This window comes from Macrobrachium nipponense, chromosome 3, assembly GCF_015104395.2.
Source record: "Macrobrachium nipponense isolate FS-2020 chromosome 3, ASM1510439v2, whole genome shotgun sequence".
NCBI classification, from domain to species: domain Eukaryota; kingdom Metazoa; phylum Arthropoda; class Malacostraca; order Decapoda; family Palaemonidae; genus Macrobrachium; species Macrobrachium nipponense.
The window spans coordinates 42802066-42819193 of record NC_087202.1 but is presented as its reverse complement, the minus strand read 5'-3'; the positions used below and the strand labels follow the sequence as shown (position 1 = coordinate 42819193).

The 17128-nt window shown below is 44.5% G+C and overlaps 1 protein-coding gene across 1 annotated transcript in view; it reads right to left on the bottom strand.

Moving 5' to 3' along the window:
• Positions 1-17128, bottom strand: part of LOC135222190 (uncharacterized) — a 232198-nt gene that overhangs the window by 73392 nt on the left and 141678 nt on the right. Inside the window, exons 2-3 of the mRNA XM_064260343.1 lie at positions 609-745; positions 291-460 (exon numbers count right to left, since the gene is read on the bottom strand). Coding sequence (XP_064116413.1) covers positions 291-460; positions 609-675 — 237 coding nt within the window. The 5' untranslated portion in view covers positions 676-745. The remainder of the gene's footprint in view (positions 1-290; positions 461-608; positions 746-17128) is intronic.

Sequence of the window (17128 nt, the reverse complement as noted above, 5' to 3'; positions counted from 1 at the left end):
CCGGAAAATCATCAAAATTCCTAATAAAACCTTACTTTTAATGATTTGCGTGTATTAAAAACTATGTAAACTGCATCTTTATTGCATTTATAAAAAACTTTCAAATATTGATTATTTTGCCTTTTTGGAATCATATTTCTTCCATCAGATTGGTGCTGTAAGTGTCGTAACCCTGGAACAATAATTGTAAACCTGGAAATAATTTCTGGTGAATGTAATTGGAAAGTGTCATAACCTCAGAAAGTCGTAAGCCGGGGACCAAACATCTTGCTTTAGCATCAAACACTTACCTTGGTATCATAGTCTAAAAGATTAAAAGCAGCTGACAAATCTTTCGTCTTATGCCTTCGTCCAAATTTTGTGCTGACCCATGTTGTATTTGATGAACGGCGACGAAACATTTTCATACTTGATGGTTTATGGGAATCACTACTTGATGGTGACACACCAGGATTATTTTCTGCAACACAGGAAGTCATAGGCTACTAAAACAAATAATACAGTATGTATTGGTTGATCATTCATGCAATATATCCATTAATCACTATTAAAATTCTTTAACTACGATACTGTACTGTTTTACCAAAGCAAGGTCACCTCATCTTTACCTTCATTAGCCTTATCAGCCTCATCACTGGTCTGTGGAGGCAAGTCTCCACTTGTGCACTGACCCATCCCTTAAAATTCAAGCTTCAAAACTCAAGTGATTCAAAGTAGCAGCGTGTTCAGTTTCAGCTAAATCGCACTGCAAAAAAACAAAGCATTACTTCACTACCTCCAAAATGAAAATATAAAACTAAATCAGATTAAATCATAGTAAAATATAATAATCAATTTTCATATGATGTCCTATTATGCCAGGAATCCTAAGACTTAGAATTACATGATGAAAAGCCTATCAGAGAAGAAAACTACAAAATTCACATTCAAGATTTGGGTACTGGTTAACAAAATGGATGTGTAGAGATGTAAATTTAGTGCTGATTACATAAAATCAAGTGAACCTGCAAACACTAGTAAAATTGATTAAAATAATTTGAAAGTGTTTACAAGAGGAGAAAGTTGCAAGAAAATATGATTAAAAGTAAAGTCATGTGGGCAAATGGGACCTAGGAAGATGGAACAGTGAATGTTGGTATGCAATGGAAAGATAATGCAAAAAGTTACTGTATGTATTTGGTTTTGAATCAAAAATAAATTTTGTGAATGATGATAGAATAAAAGAAGAGGCATGGTACACAATAACTGAAGTATGAAAAGTAGGAAGATATTAAGAGTCAGTAAGTGTGTGGGTGCACTATCTATTGTCATGAAATTTTCCAAATATCTGGTTATTACACTTACCAATCATAGAATTCAAAGTTACCTCACAGCAACCAGATATTTTAACATATAATACGGCTGAGTACTCTAAAGCAACAGTGATCCCTTAAAAAGCTATATCAAGTATGTGAGAAATCACACTAAGTTTCTCAAATCAAGTGTTAGGTATTCATATAGGCTTAATCAAGTGTTAGGTATTCATATAGGCTTAATCAAGTGTTAGGTATTCATATAGGCTTAAGTTAATTAAAGGGCATCACTCTATCAAACAACTTCAACTGTCTCCCTGTCTTAAATAACTTCAAGAAAACTGAAGGAGAAGCACAACCTATCACTTTTGCATGTACAGTGCCTACCCCTTCCCTGGGTTTTACACGTTTCATATTTTTTAGATCCCCTTTGTCGCAGATCTTTGTGGAACACATTATTCACTTTTCCATAGGGTACCTTTACTAATGTGTGGATTTTTTCTCTGGACCATATCTCTAAAATCATTACTAATTTGTTTTTCTGGGCTCAGCCTGTGTCGCTCCATGAAATGCTTCCTTTAGTATTCATTTCTAAGGTAAAAGTTTTGCTACAAATACCAGAGAAAAAAGCTAAAATGGTAGTGCCAGAGTATACTGGCTCACTCACCTTTATTTAAAGGTGTAGGTATGGTATCTGGGGCAAGTGGAAACCACTACCAGAGGTCCTTTGCCTTTTAGTCTCTTCCTTCCTCAATGTCCCTCGTCTACAGAGGAGCCCATCTAAGGCCCCGCTACCCGCTACCACTACAACTAGCGCCTTTCTTTTCATTCCTTTCGATAGCACTGTTCATGCTGCATGCGTTCTTTCCTTGTGCTGTGTTTTCGCTCGAAATTCTTTCCCTTTTCATCATCATGGAACATCAAGCTTCTGCATCCAAGTTAAGTACTGCAATTAATGTTTGAGATGATTTTGAGATGGCATTTGGTGAGATAAGCAAAGTTATTTAGGTTATATGTGAGAGCGGCACCACGTGAGTTGTCGTTCCCGCATGGCTCGCCAGCCGCGTGATGATTCACTGCTTTCTTGCACCAATTGGTCTCCCATACTAATTGGTCTCAATTGCATTTTTGAGCAGTACCCCAATTAATTTTATTATTAGTCCGTTCACGGGGGATAGCCTACTTCCGAACCGCATGCTTTCGGGTCGTGGCTTACGCTGTTACCTTTCTTGCATTGAGGTTGACATATCAACCATTAGTTTCTCAGTAAGATAGGATCTTTTAAGACTCTATTGTCTTATATACGGAAGGACCCTGGTCCCTACGTAGCCCTTACTGTCCTTGAGCCACCCTGGCCGTTTGCCCCTCGAATATTCGTTATGGCATCTAGGCTAAGCTGCTATGAGTTTCTAGCCTAACATCCCAAATCGTTGGATTTGCGATTAGCCTAGTTTCTCAAAGGACAATTTCTTTCTCTCTCGCTTCATATTTATTTCTCTCTCTTCCCCCCGTGTTAGGACAGGATATTTATGTTATGTGTTGCTATTCTTGTAGACGGCATCTAGTTGGCCTATAGGCCTTCTTTGGATCGACTGGCCTTTCACACCGCGTGACTGTTCACCCGGCTGAGAGTGTCTCAAGTCGATCGCGTAGAGCCACACCCTGAGGGGGTTAACTGGGGGGTACACTCGGTGAGCAGGCCTGCCGTACTCTACTGCTAGTAGAGTGGGGGGGGACCCTGCTCGGCTGAGCCATGGTTGGCCAACAGGCTCGGGGGAGCGGGATACACCCCGACCCACTAGGTAGTGTATTCCTCTCACTATCTATGGAGCCCACCCTTTCCCACCCCGCTCCGGCGAAAGCCAGATCCGACATCGGGATAGTTAGGCTTATTTGGATATGTGAAAAGGCTCCGGCCTGTCTGTGGGATTCCATTATTGCATGCATGGTTTATTACACATAATGTAGCATCCACATTCTGTTTTAAGTTATTATCTTACTATATCCAGTTATTTACACTGGCGAAGTTTTCAACTCCGTCAGGTATTTAACTGTCCCACCCTGTTACGTCTCGGTCTTCAACCCTGTACCTGATATTGGGTTATGTCCCTCACGCCGGCACAATGGGGACAGCTTGAATCCACTTAATCGGTCAGATTTTGTGGAGCTGCTGTGGAGTCATAGCTAGTTCCCATTACCTGGCTAGGATGTTCCTACGAGTATATACAGGGCGCCGGAGCTAGTAGTAACAGGGTGACACGTTATCGTCAGGGTTGCCAGATTTCCAAGACTAAAAGTTGCCAATGATTGCTAGAAAAGTTGCCAAAAGTTGCCAACCCCTTTTTCCACTAATAGCCCTTGATTAATTTAGCCAAAAACCTTCCTTCCTTATATACATTTTCTCATAGTTACATGTGCATTTGCCATAAAATGAGAGAAACTTGAATTTCACAGGGTATTATACATCGTTGTGTTGAAACTTTGTACTAATACAAATAATAGTTTTCGATTTGCATTTATTATCCCAGTCAGGGGCGTCATTTAGGGGGGAGGGGCTGGGGGGCAACTTTCCCCCCAAGACTCAACTTGGCCCCCTTCACGCCCCAAGCCCCAATAAGTAAAAACAGCTTATTTTCCATTATTCCTACCAAAATTCAAATGTGTCATCACATTAAGTTATATCTATCTATCTATTAGCTATCAGTGAGGATGAGATAATTAAACAGTAGTGGGAGTCTCTAGATTTTGTTGAAATACCTTTTGTCAATGACAGGGCTTAGGCCTACACGTGAAATTCTTATATTTTGAGAGAATTAAAGGGCTTAGGCTGACACGTCAAATTCTTATATTTTGAGGCAATGACGGGGCATAGGCCTACACATGAAATTCATATATTTTGAGCCCATGATAGGCCATAAGCCTACACGTCAAATTCTTATATTTTCAGGCAATGATAAGGCATAAGCCTTCACATCAAATTCTTATATTTTGAGGCAATGACCGGGGCAGAGCCCTACACGTGAACTTCATATATTTTGAGCCAAATGATAGGTCATAGGCCTTCACGTCAAACTCTTATATTTTGAGGCAATGACAGGGGATAGGCCTACACATCAAATTCTTATATTTTGAGGCAATGACGGGGCATAGGCCTACATGTTAAATTCTTATATTTTCAGGCAATGTCAAGGCATAGACCTACACATAAAACTCATATTTTGAGAGGCATGGGCCTTCACATCAATTTCTTATTGCAAATGGTTTTCTACCCTTATCTGTTAGAAATGGGGTACCTTGTTATTAATATAGTAGTTTCAAGTTTCAACTCCATAATATATAATGTATATGCATAAAATGGAATGTACACTTATAAGCAAGAGCACATACACATACATACGTGAATGGCCAAATTTTAGGACTGTCTCAGCCTTAACAGTTTTCAAGGAACCCTACTGAAAATATATTTACTAAAAGGATAAATTATATTACTGTGACGAGTAAATATAAGGCTGCTGTAGTGTTTCTATGAGAATGAAGGCTATGGTTGGAAGGCATCATAAGATACTTAACAAATTAGAAAAATGTATGACAGCTGAAAGTTATGTATGCGATGATCCAAACCAGTCTGCGACTGCGAGTAGCCCGTGAATCATTTGGTTTTGGGGCATTCTCTCTCTCTCTCTCTCTCTCTCTCTCTCTCTCTCTCTCTCTCTCTCTCTCTCTCTCTTTGTTGTTAGGAGAATATTCTAGCGCAGACAATATTCATAAAGATCTCGATTACTTTTAGTGAAAGCATTACTAAATTTCAGTTAACGAGTAGGCAGATAATTCTTTGCGCCAATATTTTATGAATAGGTCTATGTTTATCCTGCAATGTTAGGATACTATATGAAAAATTTTCGAAGACACTTAAGCACTATAACAGCAGCAACAAAAACAAGATTAAACACAAGAACCAAAATAAAACAGTTGAATATAAGATAGGCCTATAATTCAAACGTCATAAGCTGCGTAAACCGACATAAATCCATACGCCCTTATAAGCTAGGTCTACGTCAATTATTATGATCCTGTTATCTCGAAACTATTCTGGCTGTGAAGGTAAGCGGCAAAGCATAATTGTGGACTTTGCTGTAGAAATTTTGCAACAATCGTTCAAAAAAGCAACAATATATTTTTGATAACCGAAAGTTGCCAACAAGTTGCCAATTTCGGTGGTAGTTGCCAACCACAAAATTCTGTTGCCAACCACCTCAGAAAGTTTCCAACTTTCAGGATTTTGGCACCAAAGTTGCCAACTTGGCAACCCTGGTTATCGTGCATTATATATGCTGATGCTGGAGTTACTCCGGCAGCAATAGTATACCGCACACAACCACCACGGACCTGTTCCGGAAGGTTGTTGATGATACTCATGTATCATTTGACTTACAGGTTACCTGTTGTCTGGAGGAGGGTTGCAACGCCGTTCTCCAGGAACCCTGCACAGTTCGCCTGGAGGATTATGTGGTCTGGCACTACGAGAACTGCATCATTTGCTATGCCTTGGTGAATGAAGTCACCTCCGAGGTATGTGACACTCCGGTCTACAGTGGTCCCCCCGTATTCGCGGGGGATGCGTACCAGACCCCCCCGTGAATAGTTAGAACCCGCAAATGTTTGGAACCCCTATAAAAATGCTAAAAACAGCCTATTTTGTTAGTTAAAACTCAAGAAAAACCCACTAAAAATTTTCCTACATGGTTTTTTTAATAGTTTTATCACAAAAAGTTCATTTTATGATGAAATTCATCAAAAAAACCAGGAATTTGTGGATATTTATCATAGAAAAATACCGCGAATGCGCGAATTTTCCGCGAATAATGCAGGGAAACGTTCCCGAGAGAAATCCGCGAATGTGTGAGTCCGCGAATCTGGAGAACGCGAATATGGGGGGTCCACTGTATACATAATGATACAATGAGAATCAATAAGCTGTAATATACACTATTTACTAGGTTAAGTCTATCTATAGTGTTAAGTATTAATAATAACCCCTCTTACAGGGAGTACAAGCGGTCCGGGACGCTGCCTTGTCCACCCTGAAGGCATGGGTTGGCGGATTTGGGCGTAACTCCGCCAAGGGACAACCTTACATCCTGTCCCAGGACATGGCCACCCTCATCTTCCCAGGGGTGAAGAAAGGATCTGTGGTGGACCCCGAGGTGGCTGCTCCTCTGATCGCCAAGATCCAGGAAGCAGTCGCACTCCCGACGGAGGAAGGCATTGCAGAGGAAGTCGTGGGGAACGTGGCAGCCCTCGACTTGGACCGTGAGCCCATGGCTATTGACGACATGGGCAATGGTGAGAGTGGTAGCGAGGCAGGTTTTGTAGGGGCTCAAGGGTTGTCCTTGAGTCCATCTTTAACTTCTTCTCCTTCCACTTCCACTTCTTTCCAGGGATTCGCCGATAGACCTCAGTCGGTCAGACCGAAGTCTTCATCAGCGGTCCCTAAAGTTAAAAGTGAAACGGACTTTTAGTCTAAGCAAAAGTCCCTGCCAAAGAGGTCAGGAACCAACCTAGTCACCAAGCCACTGGCTCGTAATCCCGGGGCAGACAAGGCGTAGGTCACTCCCCAACCAAAGGGGTCGAGGACCAAGGTTCTTAAGGAGAAGGCTCAGCCTCCCTCCTTTGACCCTGATGCATTCTCGGCTAGCATCATGCAGCGGATGGGCAGCATGGTTGGGGACTTGGTCCAGTCCAAGTTCCTAGAAATGTTTGCCCAGCTGTCTAACACGCTGGAAGCATCGGGCCAAACCATCCAATCCTTGTCGGAGAAGATGGTAGCCAAGGAGAACCTGATGGCGGGTCTCCGAGACAATATGGCAGCAGGACAGGCACAGTCCGGCCAAGCAACTCAAGCATTGCCGATGCCGGACTCGTCCAATCTTCCTCCATTTAAGCCAAACAACCCATGGAGGGTAGCAGCACACGCTCCGCACGCTCCGTTCTCAGAGGGTATGCTGACTATTGAGATTTGCGGAACTCGAAGGCTAAAAGACTTCGAGTTCAATCCTGAGGGACTCCAGCCCCCTTTCATAGGCTATGTTCGTCTAACGGATTGCTGCCATGAGGAGGGAGGATAAAGTCCCTAAGGAAACAGTAATCCTCCCCCGGGACCAAGCCCAACAAGCTTGGCTCTGGAACCTGGAAGAATGGGAATGCACGATTACAAGACTCACTGCATTCCAGAGCCCATTTACGATCTTCACCGTAAACGAGGACACCCCATTGCCATTCACTTCCAAAGTGATGGAGGGAACATTCCAGGCAGCTATGAAAGATGAGCCTATGCCCCAACTCCGGAAGACGGATCCGACTTCCCTTCTGCTCCCCGGATCAGCTGAGTACTATATGGACGCACCTCCCACCTTTTCGGTGGGCAAGCTCAAGCCGGACTGCGGTAACACGCTGTTCAGCGAGAGGTTGCCTGGGCTAACAGACACTCTGATACAAGCCGAATACGACACTAGGATGAGGCTCAGCAGGTCCCTCAGTTCGCTGACTATGACTGAGATGGCGTCTCTTATCTACGGACAAGGGACGTTATTTAAAATCATGGCCAAGTCACTACTGCATACAATGCAATGTGACTTGTATGATTTCATTATTGCTCGGCGTAATTGTAGGAAGCATGTTCTGGCAGAAGCCACAATCCGCCACGAACCTTACAAGTTAATCGCCTCATCCATATATGGTGTGGACCTCTTCCCTGCCTCCGCTGTGAATGAAGTCCTATTTGAAGCGTCAAGGGTCAATCAGAGCCTGAAAATTCGGTGGGGACTCGTGTCCAAACGGAAACCTGAGTCCACCGGATCGAATCCCAAAGCCAAGAAGAGACCTAGGAAGTTCCAGCCCTTCCAGGCTCCCCAACAGACTCTGATGCAGGCGGTTCCGGTATCCCAAGTACCACAACCGTCAACGTCCAAAGCACAGCCGCAACAGCAGTTTGTGCTTCTAACCCAGCCGGCACAACAGTCTCAGGCTTCGACCTCCTTTGCGGTCTCTCCGGCCTATAACGCGACGTTTGAATCACAATCGTTTCAAGCGTTCAATAGGTTCGCCAGAGGCAGCCGAGCTAGGGGTCCCTCCCGTCACCGGGGCACCGGAAGAGCCCCCATCCGGGGCAAAGGCTTCTGAGGAGCATGGGGTGGCCGCCCATCGGCAAACCAGTGAGAATCCCCAGGTAGGAGGGAGGCTGTACCTCTACCGGCATCGGTGGGGGTTCAGCAACTGGGCACAGAGCATTGTGACCAAAGGTCTGGGGTCGAGTTGGCTTCAAGGTCCTCCTCCATCCAACACCTTTTACCAAAAACCAACAGAGGAATTGGTAGAGTATACCCAAGAAATTCTTCAAAAGAGGGTAGTATCAAGAGTCAGAAACTTGAAGTTTCAAGGGCGCTTGTTCAGCGTGCCAAAGAAAGACTCGAACAAACTAAGAATAATTCTAGACTTGTCCCATCTGAACTCATTCATTCACTGCGACAAGTTTCGAATGCTGACCGTTTCGCAGGTGCGGACCTTACTTCCCCGTGGGGCCGTCACCACCTCTATAGATCTTACAGATGCCTAATATCATGTCCCAATAGCAAGACACTTTTGCCCATTCCTAGGCTTCAGACTAGGAAAGAAGGCTTACTCCTTCAGAGTAATGCCATTCGGGCTCAACATAGCGCCCAGAACATTTACAAAGTTGGCGGAAACAGTAGTCCAGGAGTTAAGAACTCAGGGAATAATGTTAGTAGCCTATCTGGACGATTGGCTCGTATGGGCCACAAGTATCGAAGAATGTCACAAGGCGAAGGTCAAGGTAATTCAGTTTCTGGAACATTTACGGTTCCAGATAAACAGAACCAAGTCCCGGCTAATGCCAGAGTCACGTTTCCAGTGGCTAGGAATCCAATGGGACTTAAACTCTCATACTCTATCAATACCGCCATTAAAGAGAAGAGAAATAGCCAAGGCCACAAGACAATTTCTCAAAAACAAACAAACATCCCAGGGGAACCAGGAAAGAATCCTAGGTTCACTCCAATTTGCATCAGTGACGGACGTTGTACTGAAAGCCAAACTAAAGGATATAAACCGGGTTTGGCGTTCGAAGGCAAACCGAAGATCCCGGGACAAGATTGCTCCCATTCCGGCGATCTTACGCAAGAGGCTCCGCCCTTGGACGGAAATCAAGAATCTGTCAGACAATACCCTTGCAATTCCCTCCGCCGGCCCTAGTGGTCCACACAGACGCCTCACTAAGCGGCTGGGGCGGTTACTCACAGTACAAAAAGGTACAGGGAACCTGGTCCCTACCATTCCGCCAGCTACATATCAATGTACTGGAAGCTATGGCAGTGTTTCTTACCCTGGAAAGGCTACGACCAGCCAAGAAGTCTCATATCAAGTTGGTATTGGACAGTGCAGTGGTAGTCCACTGCATAAACAGGGGTGGCTCCAAATCGAGCCACGTGAACCATGTCATGATAGCCATATTTGCCTTAGCAGATAGGGACAGATGGCACCTGTCAGCCACTCACCTAGCGGGAGTAAGGAACGTGGTGGCGGATGCACTGTCACGATCCGTCCCGCTAGAGTCAGAGTGGACGTTGGACAAGGAGTCATTCAGATGGATCTGTCAACAGGTACCAGGGCTTCAGGTGGATCTCTTTGCCACGGAGTCGAACCACAGACTTCCTTGTTATGTGGCCCCCAACCTGGACCCTCTGGCTTACGCCACGGACGCTATGGCTATAGATTGGAATGTATGGAAAAGAATTTACCTCTTTCCTCCAGTGAATCTACTCCTGAAAGTCCTGAACAAGCTCAGGACGTTCAAGGGTCACATTGCACTAGTAGCCCCCAATTGGCCCAAGAGCAATTGGTTTCCTCAACTACTGGAATTAGGACTCCGGCCTCAACGGATTCCCAATCCCAAACTGACGCAGTTGGTACAAACGCGGACTTTGTCCGCTTCCTCAGGAATTCAGAAAGCCCTAACTTTATGGACTTCATGAAGTTTGCGGCTAAGAAAGATGCCAACATCGATCCTCAGAACATCCGGTTCTTAGAATCTGACAAACGGGAATCGACCTTGTGTCAATATGACTCAGCAGTTAAGAAACTGGCTATATCTTTAAAGGACTCAAATGCACAAACCATGACCACGAATCTGGCCATAACCTTTTTCAGAACCTTCTTTGAAAAAGGTTTAGCAGCAAGTACAATTACTACTACCAAATCAGCACTTAAGAAGATCTTCCAATTTGCATTCAATATAGATCTAACAGATTCGTACTTTTCATCCATTCCAAGGGCTTGTGCTAGACTTAGAACAACTGAGAGACCTAGGACGGTCTCATGGTTTTTAAATGATGTCCTTAAATTGGCTTCTGACACTAATAATGATTCATGTGATTATATAACCCTCCTAAGGAAAACGTTATTCCTAATAAGTTTAGCCTCAGGAGCCAGAATTTCTGAACTGTCGGCCCTATCTAGGGAACCAGATCATATAGAGTTTCTCCCTTCAGGAGAATTACTACTCTCACCAGATCGTCAATTTCTAGCTAAGAATGAGGACCCACAAGATAGATGGGCTCCATGGAAGATTGTCCCACTTCCCCAGGACCCATCCTTATGTCCAGTTAATTCCCTAAGAGCATATTTAAGCAGAACTGCCCTGATATCTTCAGGCCCTTTGTTCATTAGGGAAAAAGGTGGTACTATTTCCCTAAAAGGAATTAGGCAACAAATTTTGTACTTTATAAAGCAAGCTGACCCGGAATCTTTTCCATGGGCACATGATGTTAGAGCTGTAGCCACCTCAATTAATTATTTTCAACATATGAATTTTGACGATCTCAAGAAGTACACAGGCTGGAAATCTCCGACAGTATTTAAACGCCACTATTTGAAGTCTTTAGAGGCCCTTAAATTCCCAGCAGTTTCCCCTGACACTACGTAAAACAGTAATAAGTAGTTATGTAGCCTATGTCTCTCTTACATCTCTCTCTCTCCTACCTGCCTCGCTAGCATTCTTGCCGTAGCTCGGTCATTACTGGGTTTTGTACTTTACCTCTGATGGCACTTTTTATGTATATTGATGATTTGTACTGTATATTTCTGGGATCGACCTGTGTCTGCCGATGAAAAATCCCTGTAACTCATTTTTCTAGTATAAATAATACTCTTAATATACCAGAGAAAAAAGCTAACATGGTTAAGCTGAAGTTACTACCCTCAGCGCGAGCACCCAAAGGGTGTCGGTAGAAGTATAGGGGCGTTGTGTTACCACAAACCACAGGACTTCTGCCATTTAGAAAGTTCCTCTCCAAAACTCCCTGTTGGTGGGAGCCGTTACAATGAAAACTACCACCAACCGACCCCACTCGCCACTACTACTAATACCCACGTGCTTCAATTCATTCCTGTAAGAGTCGTGCGGCTTACCGTTGTTGTTTTCCTGCACCCCTTTCTTATCTGTGGATATTTTGTGCATCCGATGGAGATGAACGCCCAAGCTGCTTCTGCTTCCAAGTTGAGTACTCCAATTTGGTTTTATTACAAAATTTTTGTGTAATTAAGTATGCTATTGGCCTTAGCCCCTCAAAATCAGTTGGGGGTGCGACCGGCTGGGCCGCCATTTCCGCATCGGCATAGCAACACATTTTCCGCACGACATATTTTTCATTATATTTATAGGCTTAACTTCTTTTTATTAATGCGATTTCCTATATATTAGGTATCGGTTACTTTTTATTTCGTTTTGGCTTATTCTAGCAATTTTATATTCGGTGCTCGTGAGCTATCTCGTTCCTAGGCTTATCTTAACCATATTTGATCCTTACTGGATACATGGTTCTTAACCACTTTTATCCTTGTATTATAAGCCTATTATGCTTATTACCGGTTTTCTCGTCCTAGAGAGTAGTTTTTTATAAACATGCGTATTTAGCTAGGTCGAGTGTACAACCCCATTACGTTGGGCATTTTAGGCGTTTTTAAAGGTGTTGTAGATTAGCCCTAGTTTAGAGATTCTCCTATGCACCCTATATTATTGTGTTTTACCCTATGTTGTGGTTTGGTATGCCTAGCCTACCTGGATATCCTCCTGACCGGGTTGGACCACCTTGGATCGCTACGAGCCACGGCTACTAGCGATGGTCCTAGGCTATATAGCCTAGGAATGGTATCCAACTTCAACAAGTGGTAGAGCCAGACTTTACGCCTAGCCTACCTGGATATCCTCCTGACCGAGTTGGACCACCTTGGATCGCAACGAGCCACGGCTATTAGCGATGGTCCTAGGCTATATAGCCTAGGAATGGTATCCAACTTCAACCAGGGGTAGAGCTAGACATCTCGAGCCACTGCTTCCCTCTTATTATTTCATTCAATGCTTTTATTTCTTTATCTCTGGAGCCTCGGCGTACAGAGTTAAATATTAATGAAATAATTAAGGGCAGGGTATATCGTATTGTACATGAGGTTCGGTATTGCCGTACTTCACTGATGCATTCCTTGCTTCGGCTACTTAGAGGTATACCATTATCTAACATACAATGGCTTCCTAGTCGATATAATAGACGGGATGTTCGCATCTCCGCCACCGACGAAGTTCGGCGTATAGGATTAGGCATGCCTCTTTAGGAATTATCAGTATATACTATAAGCTTTTTAGTATTGTACATGAAGATGCTGAACCTCAACTGATGTTTTCCTTGCTTCGGCAACTTTAGAGGTATTCCATTATCTAACTTACAATGACTTCCTAATCGATATTAGACGGGATGTTCGCATCTCCGCCACCGACGAAGTTCGGCGTAGGATTAGACATACCTCTTTAAGGAATTATCAGTGTATACTATAAGAATTTTTAGTTTATAAGCCTACTATGTTAAGTATATATTTACTTAATTTTGTATTGTATTTATGTCGGTTCGGAATTTTTCTAACGAATTATTCCGCCGACAGTTTTTGTAAGGTTTTCTAAGAGTATCAGTTGTCGTTACGGAGTATTTCGGAGACTAAATATTCCGCCGACATCTAGCATAGACTTGATAATATGATCCATACCTAGTGTTGTGTTGTTTATGAAGCATTCTAATGACGGAATACTTCGTCAACATTGCACTAAAACTTACGAGTTTTATTTGGTTGTGGATATCTTATATCTTTTGCGAATTATTTCGGTAACGAAATAATTCGTTATCATATTGCTGAACTCTGGAAATAATTACTAGATGGTTAAATAAAAATATTTTAACGACGAATTATTTCGTTGATATTTTAACCAATGACGAAAAACTCATTGAGATTTTTCACATTACAGGTGGTCCGTTGCCAGGCGGAGGGTTGTCCCGCTACACTGGTGAACTCCTTTGGCCACGTAGTTTGCCGGACCCATGCCAACTGCGCTGTCCAGTTAGAGAACTACGTGGTCTGGCATCCTGACGCCTGAACCGTGTTACGACTTGGTTAATGTCAAGTCGAACGAGCAGGTAAGATCTTTTGGATTTAACCTAGAATATTTAAAGAGTTCAGTTATAAGCTTTCTAGATAGTTTGACAGAACAACTACTATTCATACATTATTTGCAGATGGACCCGACATCGTACCAAGATGCCAGAGCGTCCCTCCGCAAGTGGGTTGGGGGGTTCGGGAAGAACGTCCCGAAAGGCCCGCCATACGTCCTTGACGCGGATCTTTGTGCCATGATCTTTTCGGGGGCCACACTGACGACCGCAGTGGCCAGGGACATCGCCAGACCCCTCATCGCAGCTATCAGAGCTGAGACGGCTACCACCTTGGAAGAACAGCAGGAGCTTATGGATGATGTGGCGGGGATCAATATCAACGCCGAACCCATGATCACGGAGGAACAGGTAGGTGGGGAGGTAAGTGGAACAACCTCCAACCCTAGTCCTTCTCCTTCCCTTGCTTCTTCCCCATCCTTTAAGGGCTTTTCGAAGCCCACCACCAAAAAAGGAATGCTGTCAGTCATTCCAAAGATCAAGAAATCTTTGAAAAAGAAGGCTACGAAGTGTGTTCCGCCAGCGGCGAAGGAGTTGTCTTCGGCTTCACAGCCGTCGACTTCATCCGTCATTGCGCCTGCTGCCACAGATCCTTCCCTTGCACAAGGGACAGGTACATTATCGAAGGCGGCGGAACAGTTCTTCGATCCAGTTGACTTTACTAAACAATTGCTAGCCAGTCACTGGAGTTATTGATCAGAGGCTAGAAGCACGCCTCGGGCCAACACCGGACGTCTCCAACCAGGCTCTCTCGTCATTGACGGAGAGAATTAAGCCAATCGAGGAGATGCTCTCCGGTCTCCTACGCTCCGGAACACCAGCCCTATCCATGATGGTGCCGGATGCCTCAAAGCTCCCCCCCTTTGAGAACGACAACCCTTGGAGGTTGGCCCTACACGCTCCCTTCGCCGAAGGGAGGTTGACTATCGAGGGGTGCGGGTCACGACCCATAGAAGATTTTGAACTCTTCCCACCAGGGATGCAGTTCCCCTTCCCGGGCTTTGTCAGACTAGCGAAACATGCGCTAGTCAGGGTAGACAAAGTACCCAAAGAAACTGTGATCTTCCCTAGAGAGCAGGCCCAAGCTGCCTGGGTCCGGTGTCTCTCTGAACTTAATTGTGTCAATACAAAATTGACACCTTTTAAAGGGAAATACACGATGTTTGTCACTCCCGAAGGGATTCCATCACCATGCACATCTAAGGTAGCGGAACTAACCTTACAAGCAATCATTGAGGACAAGCCAATGCCAGTACTGAGGGAGACAGAGCCTACATCTCTGTTGTTACCCACAGGACTGGACGCTTGGAACAACGCTCCGGCGACTTTTACCGCAGGTAAATTGGAGCCGGAGTGTGCTTCTGACTTGTTCTCAGAAAGATTGCCTAAACTCCCCGACCATATGATCAAGGCGGAGTTTGAGGCGAAGACAAGGTTAGCCAGGTCCCTCAACTCTGTCACATCGGCGGAGCTATTGGCGAACACCTATGAAGATGAGCAGGTCTTTCGTGTACTGACGAAAGATCTACTACAGGCCTTCCAGTCAGATTTATATGACTTTGCTGTAGCAAGGAGGGCCTGCAGAAAATATGTTTTAGCTGGTACAACCATTAAACATGAACCAAATAGACTCATCAAATCCTCCATTTGGGGAGAAACCCTCTTCCCCAAAGAGGAGGTGAACAACATTTTGCACGAAGCCTCTAAGGCTAACCAGAGCCTTAGAGTAAGGTGGGGTCTTCCCTTCAAGCGGCAACCTGATGCGCCTTCTCATCAGCAGCCAAAGAAGAAGGCAAGAAGATATAACCCCTACCAGACGGCACGTCCTCACGGATATGTGCAGGCAGTGCCGTCCCCTTCAAAGACAACACCACAGCAATATGTCTTGGTTCAACCTTCCTCGGAACCTCAAACTTCGACCTCATCCCAGGTTGTGGCTTCCCCAGCATTTAACCCTACATATGAGGCGAGGGGTAACTTTCGCCCATATAGAGGACATGCTGGGAGTAGCCGAGCCATAGGAGGCTCTCGACTACGAGGTGGAGCCAGAGGAAGAGGTTTCCGAGGGGGGAGAGGAGCCAGACAAGCAGCCAACCAGTGAAATCTCCCAGGTAGGGGGGAGATTGTATCACTTCAGGGCCCGATGGACCTTCAGTCCATGGGCCCACAGTATAATATCGAAAGGTCTAGGCTGGAAGCGGGAGAAGGGCCCTCCCACTCCAATCAACTTTTTCCAAATACCAACAGAGGACCTCTTAGAGTATACAAAGGATCTTCTTCAGAAACGCACCATAAGAGAGTGAAGAGCATAAGATTTCAAGCACGTTTGTTCACTGTCCCAAAGAAGGACTCAAACAAAAGACGGGTAATCTTGGAATTGTCTCGACTGAATTCTTACATTCATTGCGACAAGTTCCATATGCTGACAATCTCACAGGTACGGACCTTACTTCCCCGTGGGGCCGTCACCACCTCTATAGATCTTACAGACGCGTACTATCACGTCCCAATAGCCAGAAACTTCTCTCCGTACCTAGGATTCAAACTAGGCAAGAAAGCTTACTCCTTCAAAGTAATGCCTTTCGGACTCAATGTAGCACCCAGAGTGTTCACAAAACTAGGAGAAGCAGTAGTTCAGGAATTGAGGAAGAAAGGAATACTATTAGTAGCCTACCTGGACGATTGGTTAATATGGGCAACCAACGAAGCGGAGTGTCGAAGGTCAACGACCAAAGTCCTGGAATTCCTAAAATATTTGGGGTTCCAAGTAAATATAAAGAAATCCAGACTAACTCCGGCATCTCGATTCCAATGGTTAGGAATCCAGTGGGACCTGAACAAACACACGCTATCTCTACCGACCAAGAAGGTCAAAGAAATAGTGAAAGCTACAAAACGCTTTATCAAAAACAAACGGTCATCTCGGAGGGAGCAAGAGAGGATCCTAGGCTCCCTTCAATTTGCATCAGTGACGGATGTTCTTTTGAAAGCCAGATTAAAGGATATCAATCAGGTTTGGAGATCAAGAGCAAATCTCAGATTCAGGGACAAAATTTCCAAAATTCCGGATGTTCTAAAAAAAGAGACTTCTTCCATGGATGGAGCGACGGAACTTATCCAAATCAGTTCCATTGCAATTTCCTCCCCCATCTCTGATCATCCACACAGATGCATCACTGAACGGTTGGGGAGGATACTCCTCCCTCAGGAAAGTACAAGGAACGTGGTCGGAAACATTCCGTCAATTCCACATCAACATACTGGAAGCAA